This window comes from Natator depressus, chromosome 1 (genome assembly GCF_965152275.1).
Source record: "Natator depressus isolate rNatDep1 chromosome 1, rNatDep2.hap1, whole genome shotgun sequence".
NCBI lineage: Eukaryota > Metazoa > Chordata > Testudines > Cheloniidae > Natator > Natator depressus.
The window spans coordinates 43,897,940-43,915,458 of NC_134234.1; the positions used below are offsets into that span (position 1 = coordinate 43,897,940).

Consider the following 17,519-nt stretch of genomic DNA (forward strand, 5'->3'; position numbering starts at 1 on the left):
CTTCCTCAGCTAGGGGAAATATGTAACCCACACACCTCCTGGGTGTGCTGCTCTGTCCCATCTAGTGGCACCAAGACCACTTAAAGTGAGAGATAAGATGAGTCTGCTCTACAGCCTTAGCTAACAGCCAGTTGGCTTTTAGCTCATGCGGTAGAGGCTCATGCACTAAGCTCCAGAGGTCTCCAGGTCGATCCTGCCCGTCAGCGACTGGGGTCTGTCAGGTTATACTAGCACAGTAGCTGGCCTGGTTAAATAAGAGCTGGTCATATAAAAATGACCTGAGATTTTATTATTAAAAAAATTATTCCAAGATTTCCAGTACTCACTTATAGATTCAGAGTTTAGAAGGGACCACTGTGATCATCTAGTCTGACCTCATATATAGCACAGGCCACAGAACTTCCCCAAAATAATTCCTAAAGCAGATCTTTAGAAAAACATCCAGTATGGATTTACAAATTGTCAGTGATGGAGAATCCACCATGACCCGTGGTAAATTTTTCCAATGGTCAATTACCCTCACAGTTAAAAATTTACACCTTAGTTCCACTCTAAATTTATCTAGCTTCAACTTCCAGCCATAGGATCTGGTGATATCTTTCTCCACCAGACTGAAGAGCCCATTATCAAATATTTGTTCCACAGGTGGGTACTTATAGACTGTAATCAAGTCACCCCTTAACCATCTCTTTGTTAAGATAAACAGATTGAGCTCCTTGACTCTAATCACTATAAAGCATGTTTTCTAATCTGTAAATCATTCTCGTGGCTTTTCTCTGAACCCTCTCCAATTTATCAACATCCTTCTTGAATTCTGGGCACCAGAACTGGATACCATATTCCAGCAGCAGTTGCTCCAGTGCCAAATACAGAGGTAAAATAACCTCTCTACTCCTACTTGAGATTCCCGTTTATGCATCCAAGGATCACATTAGTTCTTTTGGCCACAATGTCACACTATGAACTGATTATCCATGATTATCCATCATGACCCCCAAATCTTTTTCAGAGTCACTGCTTGCCAGGATAGAGTCCTCCATCATGTAAGTATGGCCTACTTTCTTTGTTACCAGTTGTATACATATATATTTAGCCATATTAAAATGCATATTATTTGCTTGTGCCCAGTTTACCAAGTGTTCCAGGTTGTTCTGAATCAGTGACCTAGCCTCTTCCTTATTTACCACTCCCCCAATTTTTTGAAAATTAACACTGACCATCCAGTGAGCTCCTCATCCAGCTCTTTTAAAACTCTTGGGTGCAAGTTATCTGGGTCTGCTGATTTTAAAATGTCTAACTTTATACCTTCTATTTAACATTGCCCCTCGATCCTGGTGGAATGGAAAGAGCATTATCACTCTGCATCATCTGTTTTTCCCCCAAATTCAGAACAGAAATATTTATTGAATACTTCTGACTTTTAGCATTATTATTGATAATTCTATCATTTCCAGCTAGTAATGGACCAATATCATTGTTAGCATTCTTTTTGTTCCTAATACATTTTAACAACTCCTTCTTATTGTCTTTATCTCTTCTGGTCATAGAGTTCTACTTGTGTCCCTTGGCTTCCCTTATCAATTTTCTACAATTCTTAACTTTAGATTTATAGTCATTACTGTCAACTTCCCCTTTCTTCCATTTGTTATATTTTTTCAACTGCCTTTCACTTCCCCTCTAATCTAGGTTGGTTTTTAACCAGCACAGCCCTCTTCCTCAATTGTAGGATTGTGGCTTTTTGGGCATCTAGTAAGGTGTTCTTAAAACAATTCTCAATTATTCACCTTTTTTTATTAAATTCTTCCTGCCCAGCTGATTTGGCTCATAATTGTTTTCAGCTTTGTGAAATTGGCCCTATTAAGTGCCGTGTGTGTGTGTACATATACAGAGAGAGAGAGACAGAGAGATCTGGACTTTATTCTGCTTACACATTATAAATGTGATCAAGTCATGATCACTTGTACCTAACCTACCATTCGCTTTTAGTTCTGTAATCAGTTCCTCTTTATCTGCCAGATTCTGTGAGCAGGTCCTGCCTCATACCAGGCCTCTAATACAAGGGCTTATGTCTCAGGCTCTCTTCCTACTACAAGTGACAGAACCAAAATTAAAACTCTGGAGTTCCTATCTCCAAGTCCTGTAATTCAACTAATATAATTTCCCCTCACCTTGCCCCTTTTTTACCATTAAAAATATAAATTTTGTGCAGCTTCAGAGGTAAGGTTAAAAAAAATTCTGCATCAAACTGCAGTTCTACAGCAAGGACAACCTAAATAATATAATTCTAGGACAGTCACTCTTTGAAGCCTAAAATGTCTGTTGAGTCAGCATGAAGCAAAGGAAACAGCTACAAACATTGCTGAGGGCTCTTTTTGTTTAGAATATCACCAGGTTGAATAATCCCAGGATTCACTGAGAACAATTTTTAAGTTCTTAGCCATTTTGACTTTACAAATTACAAATCATGCGAAAGCAAGACACATATTTATGCCAAGCCTAGAGTCCTAGACCATTGTGATAGCATAGATAACTCACCCAATTACCATCCTTACTCTACAGCTAATTTGCATGTAACAATTTCATTGGTTGTATGAAGGAGACTGCACAGATGGTGGCATACTTGGCCCAGCTGCCACAGTTCTTCAAAACCACCCACACAGCACCAAAACCAGTACACACAATAACCCCAAATACACAGAGCCCCTGATGGCAGCATGCATCGCTCATTCCCCACCCGCACAGTTCAACACAATCTCCCAACTCAACACAGTCCACACACAAATCAACACAACCATCCACTCAACAATACAACCACCAGAGACAATAACCCCAAACTTCTCTGAAGCCTAGAATGCCCTGAGTCAGTGTGAAGTGATGGAAACAGCTACGAGCATGGTTGAGAGCTCTTTTTGTTTAGAATCTGACCAGGTTCAATCCTCTGTGGGATTCACTGTCTGTTACTACCCAACTTCTAAGTTCTCAGCCATTTTCAGCTTTTATTTTAAAAGCCACACATGACTTTACTAATTATACCCGTGCAGAGGCAAGGGCTTGCAGCTACTAGTAATGAGTAACAGCCCACATTATACTTCAACTGTAAAATCCATTCGCACTGGCAGGGTTTCAGATTAACTTTTTTTTCACAATACTAAGGTCGCAACATCTTGCAACAGCTACTGCATGACACTTCAATTAAAAACAAAGTAAGCTCAAAAATTGTTGGGAAGCAGATGTCTTAAGATGTCTTTGAAAAAAAACCCAGCACACCTCGTACATATATGGTTAGTTTACTTTAAAATAGTCACAATATAAAAAAAATATACACAATGTCCCATGTACAGTTAAGAATGGAATTTGGCTCCCATCGTTAGACCCCTATGGGATTGCATGGGTACATCTTGCGCTGAATTTGGATAGATCATGAGCAAATAATCATCTAATTTATTATTACACCAGAGAGCAGAGACTACATTCAAGGACATGAACAGATGGTGTATCATCAAAAAGAAATGTGAGAAATGGAAATTTTTATTGTCCAGGAGGTTACAGGCAGTTGCTGTGTTATTGCTAATGAAAGCAGTGAAACTTATACCCCATTTCCACAAAATATGCAGCCTGCTGGATTCTCATTTCAGCATCTGTCGCTCCAAGCCTTTGATGTCCACATAACAAATATATTACCCAGCCTATTATGCACTTTCACAATTTCTTTCCATCTGAACCTGCCTTCCCCCGCATCACAGGTTTTAAGTGCTACCCCCTCCTCTATTTGGCTTATATGAAGCCAGCAATTTAATTTGTTGCTGTCTTTATGTTTTCACAGTTTACAATGGATTACATGGCAACCTCCCAATTCTATAGCAACAGATCACCAAACAGTGAGGCCTGTCTCTTCAGCTCTTTCACACAGCTGCCATTTGTTTTCTTGCTATATTGTTCCAGCACTGACACCATATTTATTGTGTCAATAAAGATTGAAACAGAATGTTCAAAATACTACCTCAGAATTATGGGCAAAGAGCCTCATGTTCATTAACAACTTCTGTTGTTATAATTCTGATTCTCCATTTGAAGTATACCCCCTAACCCCATAGGCTATCAGATTCTGCATTATTAGTTATGGTTTTCATTTAATAGAGGAGAACCCAACCACTCTGTTGTTGAAATTCTAACAGCGGAGTATTCCTTGTTTAGCCCCTTGGGCCATGCCCCAGCACAGATGCCACCACTGCTTTAACTCTCTATTTCCCCCCTCCGCCCCCCGTTCTTCTAGTCCCATTTTTCTTTTTTATATATCTGGGCGTTTTCCTACTTTTTTATTTTGCTCTTTATCTTGTTTTGCTCCCCATCTGCCCACTAGTAGCTCCCACTCCTACCAGCACCATTGCTTCCAATCTTCTGTCTCCCAAGCACCAGTTATTCCCATCCAATCAGGTTAACCCTAATGTTGATGTTTGTGCTTAGAAGTAGAAATCTATTTCTTTTCAAGTTTCACCCTAAAAAGAGAACCCCTTTGGTAGATGTAATCCTTACCAAAGAACACCCTGGCCCAGATCCTCAACCCATATACATTGCATCCAATGCACACATGCAAGTCCGGATTTTTTAAACACATGTAGAAACATGCTCACAAAAATCCAGATGTGCAAGTATGATGATGCCTTGCTTGGGTTATGTGTGGGGAACAGAACCCAGGACCACCTGATCTAAAAGCATGACCCTTTACTGCTTGAGATAAAGGGCAGGGTCTGTTAAATCAGGAGGCAGCGGCAGACTTACAAAACTTCATTATGTGGTTTGGCCACTAGAGGGGGAACAAAAACTCATGCTTGGTTAATACTGGATCCTCTCTGCTAGCAGAGTGGGTGCACGCACAATCACAAGTACACAATTTAATTGTCGTGGATTTGGAAATCTACATCTGTGTGCCACAGCGGATAGAGCACCGTTGTTTCTAGCCCAAAGAATCTCCAGACAGATACAATGACAAAAAATGTAACAGAAAAAAGACTTTAAAATGCATCTCTAACTTGGTAGTGACATTTAATATAAGTTCTGCTCCATGGTTCATAACATTTCCAGAAAGGAAGTAGATTGACTTATTTTTCAGTCAGTTTGTTCATAAAGACTTACAAAACATTTTGCAGGGTCACATGACTTGTATTTACTACCCCTAGGTAACAGTTCTACCACCCGCACAACTAGCAAAATAATTATCCATTTTAGTCCCAGGTGGGCTTGGGTCTCACCATTGCTAAATGTCTTTAAATCAGTGGTTTTCAACCTTTTTTCATTTGCAGACCCCTACAAAATTTCAAATGGAGGTGTGGACCCCTTTGGAAATCTCAGACAGTCTGCAGACCTCCAGGGGTTCACGGACCACAGGTTGAAAACCACTGTTCTAAATGCAATATGACAAGAACAAGTATCACTTCTCATGTCTACCACACCTGTCTGAGGCTCAGTCCTGTGAAATGCTGGGCACCCCTGAAACATGAAGTCATTAGGAGTTGAAGGTATTCAGCACCCTTCAAGCACAGACATAGAAATAATTCATATCTGACCTCTCTCAATAGCCAAACAAAACTCATTTTCCTCTAACTGTCATGGTCTGAAGGTCCCACAAACATGGGAGAAGATGATTTGATTGTTTAACAAATTGCCAGCCGTTACCGAATATCTGGGGGTTTTTTTAATTGCACATACCAATGAAAAGGAAGTGGAGCAGGGGTGCAGAGAACCAGATTTAAAAAATATATATATTCTTTTTCCTCCCAAGCCATGGCAATTTCTTATTGTTTTGTGCTGATGAGTGGGTAAAGTTTGGGCTGAAGCAGTTATTTCCTGAAAAGTGTCACAATCCCCTGAAGCCTCCTACAGACTCTTAAAAACTGCAGTATATCCGCACCTGCGTGTTTTATTGAGATGAAAGTCTAGCAGTGTAGAAAATGATGCAGTATTTTTTTATGCCTGTGATAAAACAGAACAGAGTCAGGGCATGTGGGCTAGTTCTCATCTCAGCATTGTGGGTTTACTGTGCGTGTGTAATGCCGACAGACCACAGTCGTGGGCGGGTGGGATGGGACCTCTGAAGCTTAGTGCATGAGCCTCTACCACAAGAGCTAAAAGCCAACTGGCTGTTAGCTAAGACTGTAGAACAGACTCATTTTATCTCTCTCTCTAAGTGGTCTCGGTACCACTAAATGAGACAGAACCCCACACCCAGAAGGTTTGTGGGTTACACATACACGACTTTGAAGTTCCATCAATCGATTTTACCCAGTTTATAAACAGTTTAACATACTCAGCAAACATTCTTTTAAGTCCTTGAAAAGTCAGCTAATTCCATTCTAATAAGAATGTAGGGCTTTCTTCCTAAGGATACAGCCTGTATAATCTCCTTGATGCTGTGGCAAAAAACATCCAATGGAAGCAGCTGCGAAAGACAAATATGGGCATTCTTTCTTCCCCAAAAACCTAATGAAGAGGTCATGAGGATCCCTCCATATATGTCAAGTGGCAGATAATTATTTCTCCCAGAAAACTTTCTATGGAATAATATCTCCTTGATTGACAGTCAAAATTGGATTTGTTCATCAGTCAATATTCAGAGTTAACCATGGACCAAAAGAGCTAAGAAGTTTAAAGAAGATGCAGGTGGACAACAATATCCCCAGCTGATGGAGGACATTCTCCGGGATATAAACTAGACTTGCAACCTTGGGCTGGGAAGTCTGCATGAAATCAAGGGCTATGCTAATGAGTGAGCACATGTGTATATTTAGTGTTTGTGAAAAGCAATCACAGATTGTTGTAGAGACCAAGGACCACAAGTTATGCACAAAACACATACAGCACAGGCAGACAATACAAGCTTCCCCATAATGCTCCATCAGTGTTGCTCAATCCTTAGTTTAAGGGACCACCTCTAAGGCTGAGAGAGTAATTCAGTCTCCCCAATCCATTTGAATTGGCCTTTTCTCAGGGACTACTAATGAAGGCACCAATTAGTGTAAATTGTGGCATCCACCGAATGATACATTTCTCATAGACTATTGAGCTGCCATCAGATGTTAACTTGCACTCATTCCTGACTAACACCATGTCTATACTACAAAATTAAGTTGATCTAACTTATATCAGCATACAGCTGCCGCAGTAATTACCTTGCCTGTGCGTGTCTACACATTGCTCCCTGTGTCAGCAGTGTGTGTCCTCACCAGGAGTACGTGTATTGACTGTACTGTCACTGTGAGGCACTGTGGAACAGCTCCCGAAAGCCAGTAATTTGGAAATTCAACCTGTGGTCAATGGACCCCTACCATAAAAGTCTTAGACTGAAAACAGACTGAACAGAATTCAGCTATAAATGTTGCACATGCTCATCACAGCATTTGATGCAGCGTGAGAAAGGGCACTAAACTGTTGGCTTCTATGGTAACAACACTTCTGGGTTTTGACCTGTAGATGGGGGTGTTCACATACTTTTGCTTGATCAGAAAAACTGAATGCCTTTTCTGGGATCTGAAACTTGAAACGATGAAGTGAGCTGTAGCTCACGAAAGCTTGTGCTCAAATAAATTTGTCAGTCTCTAAGGTGCCACAAGTATTCCTTTTCTTTTTAAATTTTTATAGTCATCTTTTGCAGACCCCTTAGACATAGTCTGCAAACCCCTAGGGAACAACAGACCAAAGGTTGAAAACCACTGATCTAATAAATAAAAATCAGAAGAATGTAAAAATATCCAAACTGGGCTATGGTGATGTGCATGGGACAGGAGTTTTTCTTGATGCGGTTTACTGCAATGCACTGTCAAGTAAAAGAATAAAATATATTCTGCTGGCTGAACTACCTCTCTGATGAATAGATGGAAACTGAAATCCACAAACATCTGCAGACTCCATGACCTTGAGCAGTACATTATGCCATTGATCATTATTAATTCATTAAGCCTTCAGGCATTCATATTATGTTGTAATTATAGTTGTGAAGTGTTAGAAGGTGTAAACAGAAGAGAAAGTCATGCAGTTGTGCACAATGTCTCCTTAAAACTTCTTTTAATAAAAAGATTCCTCACCAAATAGTACTTTAAATACTGTACTTTAAATATTGCATAATTACTAATGCTAATCTGACCATTTTTATTTTTTTAAGCTTGGCACCCATTGGTTTACAAAACCAAACTCTGAGTTAGGGTGATAGCAGTCTCTGAGATACTAAAGAGAAAGGTAAGGGCCAATGTTTTCAAAAGTGAATTTGGGTAACTCAATGTTTAGATTTCAGAAAGTGCTGAGTTCCCACCTGAGGAAAAAAGGCCCCTTCAAGACACCTCCAGCTGGGCATCCAAATCTGGGCCACCTAAAATCACTAGTCACTTTTAAAAGAAGTCTTAGCCTAAATTCATTTTGTTATTTAACTTCCTCTCACGTAGGTCCATATAAGTTAATTTCAGAGACTGCCTTTGGGATGGTGCAGTATTTAGTGAGCCCTGCAGAAAGCACCATGCTGTCAATATCAAGGACCAATGTTACAAGGATCAGTACTTCCTTCAATGGAAGTAAATTGTTTCCATAGCACAATATCTATGGAACATCTCTGAAAAGTCTAGTATTACTGAACCTGTAAAATCTCTCTCTCTGTGGTTAGTATTCTTACCATCCCATGTTATAAAACTACAGCTGTTAACAGAAACTACCCATATAAAAGTCACTGTTTGGTCAGAGTTCAACATCAGAGATAGCACTCCCTCCTCTTTTTTACTCTTCCCCTTTAGTTCTCCATTTCTTCTCCCTTCTCATCTCAACTCAACTGCTTTTCTCCCCCACTTCCTTTCTTTAGTGCTTCTATGCACTGTAGAATGCACCAGTAGTAGGTGACATGATCATACATACTTGAGAAAATCTGCCAATGACCTTCCATCCCAGGGAGAGCAAACAGAAAGACCTAGCATATTTTTGAGACATAAGTTAAGTAATATTTGAGAACTAGACTTACATGGTCACTTTCAATATTCTGCAACAGCCTTGGGTCATCAAATTCACATGATTCACTGGTAGAAGGAGGTAACTGGCTGTGGAGCAAGAAAAGGGATCATTACATTTAACACTACAATGGCGACATTTTCTTTTCCATTATTAACATAGACCTTCACAGGAAATATTAAAGGGACAGCATCAACTGAAAAAAGAAAATCCCATTACTGTCTAAAAACGTATTACCTACTATTCGTAAAAAGAAAAAAGAAAAGGAGTACTTGTGGCACCTTAGAGACTAACCAGTTTATTTGAGCATGAGCTTTCGTGAGCTACAGCTCACTTCATCGGATGCATAGCATATCGTGGAAACTGCAGAAGACATTATATACACACAGAGACCATGAAACAAAACTTCCTCCCACCCCACGCTTCCTCAGCTCTCGTCCCCTAACGCCCCTACTTTACTTGCGCTATATTGATGACATCTTCATCATCTGGACCCATGGAAAAGAAGCCCTTGAGGAATTCCACCATGATTTCAACAATTTCCATCCCACCATCAACCTCAGCCTGGTCCAGTCCACACATGAGATCCACTTCCTGGACACTACAGTGCTAATAAACGATGGTCACATCAACACCACCCTATACCGGAAACCTACTGACCGCTATTCCTACCTACATGCCTCCAGCTTTCACCCTGACCACACCACACAATCCATCGTCTACAGCCAAGCTCTGCGATACAACCGCATTTGCTCCAACCCCTCAGACAGAGACAAACACCTACAAGATCTCTATCAAGCATTCTTACAACTACAATACCCACCTGCGGAAGTGAAGAAACAGATTGATAGAGCCAGAAGAGTTCCCAGAAGTCACCTACTACAGGACAGGCCTAACAAAGAAAATAACAGAACGCCACTAGCCGTCACCTTCAGCCCCCAACTAAAACCCCTCCAACGCATTATTAAGGATCTACAACCTATCCTGAAGGATGACCCAACACTCTCTCAAATCTTGGGAGAAAGGCCAGTCCTTGCCTACAGACAGCCCCCCAACCTGAAGCGAATACTCACCAACAACCACATACCACACAACAGAACCACTAACCCAGGAACCTATCCTTGCAACAAAGCCCGTTGCCAACTGTGCCCACATATCTATTCAGGGAACACCATCACAGGGCCTAACAACATCAGCCACACTATCAGAGGCTCGTTCACCTGCACATCCACCAATGTGATATATGCCATCATGTGCCAGCAATGCCCCTCTGCCATGTACATTGGTCAAACTGGACAGTCTCTACGTAAAAGAATAAATGGACACAAATCAGATGTTAAGAATTATAACATTCATAAACCAGTCGGAGAACACTTCAATCTCTCTGGTCACGCAATCACAGACATGAGAGTCGCTATCTTAAAGCAAAAAAACTTCAAATCCAGACTCCAGCGAGAAACTGCTGAATTGGAATTCATTTGCAAATTGGATACTATTAATTTGGGCTTGAATAGAGACTGGGAGTGGCTAAGTCATTATGCAAGGTAGCCTATCTCCCCTTGTTTTTTTCCTACAACCCCCCCCCCCAAGACGTTCTGGTTAAACTTGGATTATTGCTGTGCACATTGTAAGATGAGCTATTGCCAGCAGGAGAGTGAGTTTGTGTGTGTGGTTTTTGGAGGGGTGTGTGTGTGTGGGGGGGGGGTGAGAAAACCTGGATTAGTGCTGGAAATGACCCACCTTGATTATCATGCGCATTATAAAGAGAGGTTTCAAAGAGGGATGGGCTATTACCAGCAGGAGAGTGAGTTTGTATGTGTGTCTGTGTGGGGGGGGGGGGAAGGGTGAGAATACCTGGATTTGTGCTGGAAATGGCCTTCCTTGATGATCACTTTAGATAAGCTGTTAGCAGCAGGACAGTGGGGTGGGAGGAAGTTTTGTTTCATGGTCTCTGTGTGTATATAATGTCTTCTGCAGTTTCCACGATATGCTATGCATCCGATGAAGTGAGCTGTAGCTCACGAAAGCTCATGCTCAAATAAACTGGTTAGTCTCTAAGGTGCCACAAGTACTCCTTTTCTTTTTTCTTTTTACGAATACAGACTAACACGGCTGTTACTCTGAAACCTGTCATTATGCAAGGCACTGCATTTAGCCGCATGGAGTGGAAATCTATCAACTGCATGAAAAAACTTGTACAGATACAGACAGACATCATCTTCCTTTCCAAGTGCAAACAGATGGACATCGTACCAAAAGGACTGAAGGTAAAAAATCCATTACAATCTACATACCACACAGACTATGCTGACAGCTTGTGCCACACGCTCTCAAAGAAACTGCGGAATCACCTGATCAACATCCTCTACAGCAAACAGGGAAAGATTAAGAATGAACTCTCAAAAATGGATACTCTCATAAAAAACCAACCTTCCACACAAACTTCCTCGTGGCTGGATTTTACTAAAACTAGACAAGCCATTTACAACGCACACTTTACTTCTCTACAAAAGAAAAAGGACACTAAACTTTCTAAACTACTACAGGCTACAAGGGGCCACAGCAATGGTCCCCTCAACCCACCCAGCAATATTGTTAACCTATCCAACTATACTCTCAGCCCAGCAGAAGCAGCTGTCCTATCTCGGGGTCTCTCCTTCTGCCCCTCCACCCCCTTGAACATGATACAGTTCTGTGGTGACCTAGAATCCTATTTTCGACGTCTCCGACTCAAGGAATATTTCCAAAATACCTCTGAACAACATAATGATCCACAGAGGCCTGCCTACCAACATTACAAAAAGAAGGATTCTAGGTGGACTCCTCCTGAAGGTCGAAACAGCAGACTGGACTTCTACATAGAGTGCTTCCGCCGACGTGCACGGGCTGAAATTGTGGAAAAGCAGCATCACTTGCCCCATAACCTCAGCTGTGCAGAACACAATGCCATCCACAGCCTCAGAAACAACTCTGACATCATAATCAAAAAGGCTGACAAAGGAGGTGCTGTTGTCATCATGAATAGGTCGGAATATGAACAAGAGGCTGCTCGGCAGCTCTCCAACACCACTTTCTACAAGCCATTACCCTCTGATCCCACTGAGAGTTACCAAAAGCATCTACAGCATTTGCTCAAGAAACTTCCTGAAAAAGCACAAGATCAAATCCGCACAGACACACCCCTGGAACCCCGACCTGGGATATTCTATCTACTACCCAAGATCCATAAACCTGGAAATCCTGGACGCCCCATCATCTCAGGCATTGGCACCCTGACAGCAGGATTGTCCGGCTATGTAGACTCACTCCTCAGGCCCTACGCTACCAGCACTCCCAGCTACCTTCGAGACACCACTGACTTCCTGAGGAAACTACAATCCATTGGTGATCTTCCTGATAACACCATCCTGGCCACTATGGATGTAGAAGCCCTCTACACCAACATTCCACACAAAGATGGACTACAAGCCATCAAGAACACTATCCCCGATAATGTCACGGCTAACCTGGTGGCTGAACTTTGTGACTTTGTCCTTACCCATAACTATTTTACATTTGGGGACAATGTATACCTTCAGATCAGCGGCACTGCTATGGGTACCCGCATGGCCCCACAGTATGCCAACATTTTTATGGCTGATTTAGAACAACGCTTCCTCAGCTCTCGTCCCCTAACGCCCCTACTTTACTTGCGCTATATTGATGACATCTTCATCATCTGGACCCATGGAAAAGAAGCCCTTGAGGAATTCCACCATGATTTCAACAATTTCCATCCCACCATCAACCTCAGCCTGGTCCAGTCCACACATGAGATCCACTTCCTGGACACTACAGTGCTAATAAACGATGGTCACATCAACACCACCCTATACCGGAAACCTACTGACCGCTATTCCTACCTACATGCCTCCAGCTTTCACCCTGACCACACCACACGATCCATCGCCTACAGCCAAGCTCTGCGATACAACCGCATTTGCTCCAACCCCTCAGACAGAGACAAACACCTACAAGATCTCTATCAAGCATTCTTACAACTACAATACCCACCTGCGGAAGTGAAGAAACAGATTGATAGAGCCAGAAGAGTTCCCAGAAGTCACCTACTACAGGACAGGCCTAACAAAGAAAATAACAGAACGCCACTAGCCGTCACCTTCAGCCCCCAACTAAAACCCCTCCAACGCATTATTAAGGATCTACAACCTATCCTGAAGGATGACCCAACACTCTCACAAATCTTGGGAGAAAGGCCAGTCCTTGCCTACAGACAGCCCCCCAACCTGAAGCGAATACTCACCAACAACCACATACCACACAACAGAACCACTAACCCAGGAACCTATCCTTGCAACAAAGCCCGTTGCCAACTGTGCCCACATATCTATTCAGGGAACACCATCACAGGGCCTAACAACATCAGCCACACTATCAGAGGCTCGTTCACCTGCACATCCACCAATGTGATATATGCCATCATGTGCCAGCAATGCCCCTCTGCCATGTACATTGGTCAAACTGGACAGTCTCTACGTAAAAGAATAAATGGACACAAATCAGATGTTAAGAATTATAACATTCATAAACCAGTCGGAGAACACTTCAATCTCTCTGGTCACGCAATCACAGACATGAGGGTCGCTATCTTAAAGCAAAAAAACTTCAAATCCAGACTCCAGCGAGAAACTGCTGAATTGGAATTCATTTGCAAATTGGATACTATTAATTTGGGCTTGAATAGAGACTGGGAGTGGCTAAGTCATTATGCAAGGTAGCCTATCTCCCCTTGTTTTTTTCCTACAAACCCCCCCCCCCCAAGACGTTCTGGTTAAACTTGGATTATTGCTGTGCACATTGTAAGATGAGCTATTGCCAGCAGGAGAGTGAGTTTGTGTGTGTGGTTTTTGGAGGGGTGTGTGTGTGTGGGGGGGGGGTGAGAAAACCTGGATTAGTGCTGGAAATGACCCACCTTGATTATCATGCGCATTATAAAGAGAGGTTTCAAAGAGGGATGGGCTATTACCAGCAGGAGAGTGAGTTTGTATGTGTGTCTGTGTGGGGGGGGGGGGAAGGGTGAGAATACCTGGATTTGTGCTGGAAATGGCCTTCCTTGATGATCACTTTAGATAAGCTGTTAGCAGCAGGACAGTGGGGTGGGAGGAAGTTTTGTTTCATGGTCTCTGTGTGTATATAATGTCTTCTGCAGTTTCCACGATATGCTATGCATCCGATGAAGTGAGCTGTAGCTCATGAAAGCTCATGCTCAAATAAACTGGTTAGTCTCTAAGGTGCCACAAGTACTCCTTTTCTTTTTTCTTTTTACGAATACAGACTAACACGGCTGTTACTCTGAAACTTACCTACTATTGTTACACGTAGCACCTAATATTACTGTAAGTGAAAGGGAGAAGCAGGCATTTTCACTCTTTCTCCTGTATAGTCAGTGATACCTGTTTGTGGGTCTTTCACTCATCAACAGAAGAAAGAAAAATGTTTTAAAAAACAGAAAAACTGTGGCTGTAAAACCACAGGAATTGGTAGGAAACCCAGGGCAGGTGTAGTATCATATGTTACTTTTAAATATGTTTGAGGTTACTAGATTTTGTTTGAAATGGACTAGATTTAAAGTTGACTGTGTTCCTTTGAATTAGGTTGCTCTGTTTAATTTAAAAGTTTTGATTTTGACCATTTCAAAATTTATCATTTCTCTCTCTCAATCTCTACTCCTCTCCATCTATCTTTCCTACAAACAAACAGTCTCTTTTGGGATCTTTCATATCAATAAAACCTGCCCGAACTTTTCAAGTTGTCCTGTAGGCTCATGCTTATGCAGGTGAATGATGCTAACACAGTATAGCACTGCCCAGCACACTCTCAGTAAAGAATCCTCCATGGTACTGTAAAGCAGAGGCTGGGAAGCACTGTGTTGAGTCAAGAAGCAGCATTCCCTCCTCTCTTGTAGGTAACACTGTGTCATGTGTACTACAGTAGCAACAAGAGAGGTCACATCAGAGAGATGGAAGGGAGCAATTGCAATGGGGAGTGGAGAAAAGAAGTACAAAAGCCGGTGGAGAGGGAAAAACTTTTAGAGAAAGGGGAAAAAAAGAGGAAAAGATGCAAGAGGAAGGTGGGAAGGAAGAGCAGAGGAAAAGGAGACCACGAGGGAGGGGGAAAGAAAACACAAGGAAAGAAATAGGTTGTGGGCAAGGAGAAGAGAAAGATGGTGGAATAATGATGGCAAAGAAATGCACAGAGGAGGAAACGGAAGAAAAAACAGAAGAAGGAGAGACAGAAAATCCACCCCACCAAAAGTAGCACCTCATGTCAGTTAGACAGGAAGAGCTTCTTCCTTCCTTAGAGGGCACTTCAGGACCTGGGAAGAGGCAGGATTAATAGGGAAGCCCAACTCACTTGGCCAAAGGTAAGAAAAATGAAATTAAAATGAAACAAAAACACCGGTATGGACAGAGGGAAGAGGCTCAACATTTTTGGCAGAAAGGGAATTGCATCCAGTTTTCAACTGTTTCCTGGGACAGAAACTCCAACGCACACCTTCCTCATCGCTAACCTGTATTTGTCATTCATAGCCAGTTCACACACTTCCTCTGGCATCTCTTCTTTCCTGCCTCATTTCAATCTGAATCAGTTACAGTGGCAGTGACAGTTCTTGCCTAAAGCTCCCTGCCAGGGTTTCGCCATGAGACCCCTCTGGAGGCCTCCTATTTTTAAAAATTTTTCTATTTAAAAAAACTGTTTTAAACAAAAGATGCCCTCATGTCAGCTGCCTAGGTATTTCCATTCAGAAGGTTCTTGATCAGATTGCAAGTTAACTTAAGAACATAAGAACAGCCATACCACGTCAGACCAAAGGTCCATCTAGCCCAGTATCCTGTCTTCCGACAGTGGCCAATGCCAGATGCCCCAGAAAGGATGAACAGAACAGGTAATCATCAAGTGTCACACATTCCCAGCCTCCGGCTAACAGAGGCTAGGGACACTATCCCTGCCCATCCTGGCTAACAGCCATTGGTGGATCTATCCTCCATGAATTTATCTAGGTTTTTTAACCCTGTTATAGTCTTGTCCTTCACAACATCCTCTGACAAAGAGCTCCACAGGTTGACCATGCGTTGTGTGAAGAAATACTTCCTTTTGTTTGTTTTAAACCTGCTGCCTATTAATTTCATTTGGTGACCCCCTAGTTCTTGTGTTATGAGAAGGAGTAAATAACACTTCCTTATTTACTTTCTCCACATCAGTCATGATTTTATAGACCTCTATCATATCCCCCGAGTCTTTTTAATCTCTCCTCATACGGCAGCTGTTCCATACTCCTAATCATTTTTGTCACGCCTTTTCTGAACCTTTTCCAATTCCAGTATATCTTTTTTGAGATGGGGAAACCACATCTGCACACAGTATTCAAAATGTGGGAAAACCATGGATTTATATTGAGGCAATATGATATTTTCTGTCTTATTATCTATCCCTTTCTTAATGATTCCCAACATTCTGTTAGCTTTTTTGACTGCTGCTGCACACTGAGTGGATGTTTTCTGAGAACTATCTACAGTGACTCCACGATCTCTCTCTTGAGAGGTAACAGCTAATTTAGATCCCATCAATTTATACATATAGTTGGGATTATGTTTTCCAATGTGCATTACTTTGCATTTATCAACATTTAATTTCATCTGCCATTTTGTTGCCCAGTCACCCAGTTTTGTTAGATCCCTTTATAGCTCTTTGCAGTCTGCTTTGGACTTAACTATCTTGAGTAGTTTTGTATCATCTGCAAATTTTGCCACCTCATTATTTACCCCTTTTTTCAGGATCATTTATGAATATGTTGAACAGTACTAGTCCCAGTATAGACCCCGGGGGACACCATTATTTACCTCTCTCCATTCTGAAAACTGACCATTTATTCCTATCGTTTATTTCCTACCCTTTAACCAGTTACCGACCCACAAGAGGACCTTCCCTCTTATCCCATGACAGTTTACTTTGCTTAGGAGTGTTTGGTGGGGGACCTTCTCAAAGGCTTTTAAAAAAGAATTCTAGTAGACTGGTGAAGCATGATTTCTCTTTACAAAAACCACGTTGATTCTTCCCCAACAAATTATGTTTATATATGTGTCTGACAATTCTGTTCTTTACTATTCTGTTCTTTACAGAACAAGAAGCAATGGTCTCAAGTTGCAGTGGGGGAGGTTTAGGTTGGATATTAGGAAAAACTATTTCACTAGGAGAGTGGTGAAGCACCCAAATGGGTTACCTAGGGAGGTGGTGGAATCTCCTTCCTTAGAGGTTTTTAAGGCCCAGCTTGACAAAGCCCTGTCTGGGATGATTTAGTTGGGGTTGGTCCTGCTTTGAGCAGGGGGTTGGACTAGATGACCTCCTGAGGTCTCTTCCAGCCCTAATCTTCTATGATTCTATAGTTTCAACCAGTTTGCCCGGAACTGAAGTCAGGCTTACTGGCCTGTAATTGCGGGATCACCTCTGGAGCCCTTTTTAAAAAATGGCATCACATT

The 17,519-nt window shown here is 41.9% G+C and overlaps 1 protein-coding gene across 2 annotated transcripts in view; it reads right to left on the reverse strand.

Moving 5' to 3' along the window:
- Window positions 1–17,519, reverse strand: part of ATP8A2 (ATPase phospholipid transporting 8A2) — a 674,656-nt gene that overhangs the window by 501,389 nt on the left and 155,748 nt on the right. For both annotated transcript variants that reach the window (XM_074958618.1, XM_074958626.1), the window contains exon 16: window positions 8,996–9,071. In XM_074958618.1, coding sequence (XP_074814719.1) covers window positions 8,996–9,071 — 76 coding nt within the window. The remainder of the gene's footprint in view (window positions 1–8,995; window positions 9,072–17,519) is intronic.